This window comes from Micropterus dolomieu, linkage group LG19 (genome assembly GCF_021292245.1).
Source record: "Micropterus dolomieu isolate WLL.071019.BEF.003 ecotype Adirondacks linkage group LG19, ASM2129224v1, whole genome shotgun sequence".
In the NCBI taxonomy this organism is placed as follows: Eukaryota; Metazoa; Chordata; class Actinopteri; order Centrarchiformes; family Centrarchidae; genus Micropterus; species Micropterus dolomieu.
The window spans coordinates 16,584,029-16,589,655 of NC_060168.1; the positions used below are offsets into that span (position 1 = coordinate 16,584,029).

Genomic DNA, 5,627 nt, shown 5'->3' on the forward strand with positions numbered 1-5,627 from the left:
AACGGACAGGTCCGCTGCTCCATTCAGCAAAACGCCCCCTTTAAGTTGGTTCCTTCTATTAAAAACTATTATTCTCTGGTGACCACAGGACAACTGGACCGTGAACTAGTGTCTGATTACAACATTACAATCACCGCCACTGACGAGGGCTCTCCACCTCTGTCCTCCTCTAAAACTGTTCAGTTATCTGTAGCAGACATCAACGACAACCCACCGGTGTTTGAGGAACAGTCCTACAGCGCATATGTGGCTGAAAATAACAAACCTGGCTCCACTTTATGTTCCGTTAGTGCTCGAGACCCCGACTGGAGACAAAACGGTACAGTGATTTATTCTCTGTTACCCGGTGAGGTGAACGGTGCCCCGGTGTCCTCCTATCTGTCTGTTAACGGAGACACGGGGGTGATCCACGCTGTGAGGTCGTTTGATTATGAACAGTTCAGGAGTTTTAAAGTCCACGTGATGGCCAGAGACAACGGTTCTCCTCCGCTCAGCAGCAACGTGACCGTAAGTGTCTTCATATCGGATGTGAATGACAACTCTCCTCAGATTCTGTACCCCGCTCCGGAGGGCAACTCCTTCATGACCGAGCTGGTCCCCAAAGCTGCACACGGAGGCTCTCTGGTGTCCAAAGTGATAGCGGTGGACGCGGACTCCGGACAGAACGCCTGGCTGTCCTATCATATAGTCAAATCCACCGATCCGGGACTTTTCACTATCGGTGTCCACAGCGGAGAGATCAGGACCCAGCGGGACATTTCTGAGTCTGACAGCATGAAACAGAACCTTATTGTGGCAGTGAAAGATAACGGACAGCCCTCTCTCTCTGCCACCTGCTCCATGTATTTACTTATTTCTGATAATTTGGCTGAGGTGCCAGAACTGAAGGACATTTCTTATGATGAGAAGAACTCCAAGCTGACCTCATACCTGATCATCGCGCTGGTGTCTGTGTCCACCTTTTTCCTGACCTTCATTATCATCATCCTGGGTGTGAGGTTTTGTCGCAGGAGAAAGCCCAGACTGTTGTTTGATGGAGCAGTCGCCATCCCCAGCGCTTATCTCCCTCCTAATTACGCAGATGTTGACGGCACAGGAACTTTACGCAGCACTTACAATTATGACGCCTACCTGACAACGGGTTCTAGGACCAGTGACTTTAAGTTCGTGTCATCTTACAATGACAACACACTGCCTGCTGACCAGACTCTGAGGAAAAGTCCGTCTGACTTTGCTGATCTATTTGGAGAGTCAGATGGAGAGGTAGGAGTAATGTTTTTTTCCTAAAGATTCATTTAAAGCATTTTTCTCTTTTTTCGACAGGGTTACACCTCATATAGTCTAACATTTGTGTTATACAACTGTTTGTTCACAGATGCAAATAATTTATTTTCGTTTTTCATTTTAAATTTTGCTTTTTGGGCTGAAGAAAAAATCATATTTTTTCTGAAAAAGAAGAAGAAAAAGGAAAAAAATATCATATATTTTTTCTGCAGCTGCATACAAATTGATTTTTTATAGTTGATAGTAGGCCTACAGTAAAGTGTCTACTGTGCAGTGTGATAGTCTGTGTGTGGATTTAAGCATCACTATGCCTATAAACACTACATCATACCAAAATTATAAACCTTTATGTATTGTAGTCCAGAAATTCACAGTATATGTATAATTAGAAAAAAACATTTTGCATTAAAATAATATTAATACTTTCTACTAATAATAATTCAATAATGACACCAATAGGATTGTCCTTGCAGTGGTCTTAATGGGCGTTTTTAAAAGTAACAATCTCCTAATTGCATTTTAATACATTTGGCAAATTACATGTTGGTTTTCTTGGCAGATAGAGGAATGTTCTCTGCAAATCAAATCTCTCTGATGTTATGTCATCATTGTTTTCATTTAAATTAAGTATAATTAAACATGTGTTTGATGCCCTGATATATCTTCACTACCTAGACTTTGTTCAGCTGCTCATGCTTCATTCAGAATAGTACCATGTGGTATCACCTTTTCAATACAGGGGGAATTGACAATATATAGTTCAGAGAATGTTGTTGGAGATAGAGTTCAATCCATTTAGTGGCAGTATAATTTGCACCAACATTAAATACTAAACATTGACCATATACTTTTCACTGTTTTGGTTGAGGCAAGGACGTGCTTCGTGATTTGATTTTTGTCTCCAAAAAACATTAAAATGTCCTGGTAATGAATGTTAAAATGCTTGCACTGATCTGTTAATATCTAATGGCATTTATTTAAGACATGAAATAATATTCAGATTAAAAAATCCATCCTTAAAACCATCTCATTACAGCTTTAAGAAATTAAGATGTCATCGTTTTGTTGTTTTGTTTTTTTTGGTTGTTTTTTGGCAATGAGCTGACAAAGAGCTATGGTCTCAAATATATAGTCACATACAAGGTGGCCCTGGACAGTTTTTGTTCTTGTTTCATTACAATGAAAACCTAGATTTAACTTTAATATGTAACATGTCAAGTATTTAAGTCAGTAAAATAATATTTTCAGCAAGTGAATAAAAGATGCATGCATTATTTATAAAAAAAAACTTCTCAAAATATAATCAAAATAGAAGTACGAGTTGAGAAAGAGAGAGAGACTGATTTCACCAGTTTACATAGATTATTAGCAAGCAGCCAAATCCAACCGATCTACATGCCAATATGCTTAAAGTGTGTGTTCTCCTTTGTTGTCTCCTTCATAGAGATGATACTGTTCAGGTCGTCCACCAGCTAACATTAGGGTTATCACAACAAACATTAAGATGTGTTAATATCTGATCCCTGTTTATCCAGTACTCAGCAGAACCCCTTTAAATTATTTTTCAAAGTAGAACCTTAAGGACTCCTTGCGCTCTTAAGACCTGCTTCTTCTGCCTCTGCGTAACCTGCCATTACTGTGGATGTTTCCAGAAGAGACACCTATATGTGGTGCCAAAATGCTTTCCAGACTGATTTCATGCCATGCACTTTCTTATTAAGGATATTCTTCATAAGAATTAAAAGATATTTATTTCCTTACCAAGCAAATGTTATGTGTGCACGCCCATGGATGTACAACTTTATGAACATGGTAACTTCCTAAGATTTATAAACATATTCCATAATATTTAATTAAGAGTAATTTTTCCATATTAGCTCTGTGATAAAGTGTCTAAGACCCTTAATACCTGTCATGATATTATATTGGCTTTGTATATTTTTTAAATTAAGCGTTCAGTGTGCAACTATGCTTTTGCACTTCTTACTCCACTCTGATTACTATGTCTATTCATCTCTCCAATACTTTTGTGCATTCACTTTCTCAAAAGTGCCCTTGTTTATGAAATTCATACTGGATGTTGAATTTACAGGGAGTAATATTTCTCTTATGTAGCTAGAGGTAACATGGTTTGGGCCAGCCTAAAGATGATTGGTTTGCTTGTCGGCTGCCAGCTGTCTGTTTTCTTGCGAAATCCACAACCAAATGACCTTGGTTTTTAGCTTAACTAATTTGTAAGTTGTTTTTTTCCCCCAATACAAATGCTTTATTTATAATAGAACGCTCAAATAAATGTAAATTGAATTAAATATTCATGACTTGACCTTTTTGCGCATGGATTGGTGTCAAAGTATAATGAAATGAACAAGAAAACAGTTATAGTGTAAGCATTTAATGTTGATCATTCACGTGCAGAAATGAAAGTGAACTCATAGTGTCGCTGTTCACCAGCAGAGGAAACGCCTCCAGCCTTTGCTCATGCTTTGTTCCTCTAGGCTTGATCTTCTCCTTTTCAATTACAACCTTGAACGTGCTTTGGTCAGCCGTTCGCTTCAGATACACAGTTTGCAAGTGCGACGCATGTTTGATTTATCTTATACTGGATTTTCGCAAGTGAATAACATCATTCAACGTTTCCCAGTTGTTTTCCATTCTTGTCTCAGGATGGCACACAATGGATATCCAGGGATTGGTCTGCTTTACGGCTTTACTTTCGTTCTTCAGCTGCTTCCAATCGGTAATGGAGACGTGAGCTTTTCTATTCCCGAGGAAATGCAACCCGGATCTGTCATAGGAAATATAGCAAAGGACCTCGGGCTGAACTTCGGGAAATTATCGGCTCGAAAGGCCCGAATTGACAGCGAGCTGAATCGTGAACGGTACTGTGACATAAACCTTAACACTGGAGATTTGATTGTAGCTAAAAGAATTGACAGAGAGTCGCTTTGCGGCGAAAAGGCATCTTGTGTCCTTAAATTTGAGTTAATCCTAGAGCAACCCCTAGAGTTGCATCGCATTTCACTACAAATACTGGACATCAACGATAATCCGCCTGTTTTTACTAAAGATGAAATCAAGATAGAAATCAATGAATTGGCTGTAAAAGGATCTCGCTTCCGTCTTTTGGAGGCACATGATATAGATATTGGGCAAAACGCTGTTCAAAGATATGCATTACAGACGAACAATTATTTAGTGTTGAAAATCCAGTCAAAATCAGATGGGGGTAAATTTGCAGAGCTATTGTTGAATAAGGAATTAGATCGCGAGGAACAACAGGAATTGAGGTTATTGCTTACTGCAATAGACGGAGGCAGTCCTCAAAGAACTGGCACTGCAACTGTGCATGTGACTGTCCTGGATGCTAATGATAACATTCCAGTGTTTACCCAGACCGTGTATAGAGCCATTCTGCCGGAAAACTCTCCTATAGGTACTCTGGTGGTGACCGTCGCTGCACATGATGCAGATGAAGGTCTAAATGGTGAGGTGACTTATGAATTAAGTCGAATTTCGGAAACGGGTAGGAGAGCGTTTTCTTTAAATCACACCACAGGTGAAATTAAAGTGATAGGGCCTTTGGATTTCGAGAAAGAGTCGACGTATGAAATGCGCATAGACGCCAAAGATGGATATGGCCTTACTTCAGATTCCAAAGTGATGATTGCAATCTCCGATATTAATGACAACCCACCCGAAATAAATTTAAAGTCTCTTAATAACCCCATACCTGAGAATGTGTCACCTGGCACAGAGGTGGGCATCATTAATGTGCAGGACAGAGACTCTGAGACTAATGGACAAGTTCGCTGCTCCATTCAGCAAAACGCCCCCTTTAAGTTGGTTCCTTCTATTAAAAACTATTATTCTCTGGTGACCACAGGACAACTGGACCGTGAACTAGTGTCTGATTACAACATTACAATCACCGCCACTGACGAGGGCTCTCCACCTCTGTCCTCCTCTAAAACTGTTCAGTTATCTGTAGCAGACATCAACGACAACCCACCGGTGTTTGAGGAACAGTCCTACAGCGCATATGTGGCTGAAAATAACAAACCTGGCTCCACTTTATGTTCCGTTAGTGCTCGAGACCCCGACTGGAGACAAAACGGTACAGTGATTTATTCTCTGTTACCCGGTGAGGTGAACGGTGCCCCGGTGTCCTCCTATCTGTCTGTTAACGGAGACACGGGGGTGATCCACGCTGTGAGGTCGTTTGATTATGAACAGTTCAGGAGTTTTAAAGTCCACGTGATGGCCAGAGACAACGGTTCTCCTCCGCTCAGCAGCAACGTGACCGTGAGTGTCTTCATATCGGATGTGAATGACAACTCTCCTCA

At 40.4% G+C, this 5,627-nt stretch overlaps 2 protein-coding genes across 3 annotated transcripts in view; both read left to right on the forward strand.

Moving 5' to 3' along the window:
- The window catches only part of LOC123957478 (putative protocadherin beta-18), a 3,770-nt gene extending 1,829 nt beyond the window's left edge, over window positions 1-1,941 (forward strand). The window contains exon 2 of the mRNA XM_046030309.1: window positions 10-1,941. Coding sequence (XP_045886265.1) covers window positions 10-1,287 — 1,278 coding nt within the window. The 3' untranslated portion in view covers window positions 1,288-1,941. The remainder of the gene's footprint in view (window positions 1-9) is intronic.
- Window positions 1,942-3,805: 1,864 nt separating this feature from the next.
- The window catches only part of LOC123957473 (protocadherin beta-15-like), a 38,157-nt gene continuing 36,335 nt past the window's right edge, over window positions 3,806-5,627 (forward strand). For both annotated transcript variants that reach the window (XM_046030302.1, XM_046030301.1), the window contains exon 1: window positions 3,806-5,616. In XM_046030302.1, the coding sequence (XP_045886258.1) occupies window positions 3,865-5,616 (1,752 nt within the window). In that variant the 5' untranslated portion in view covers window positions 3,806-3,864. The remainder of the gene's footprint in view (window positions 5,617-5,627) is intronic.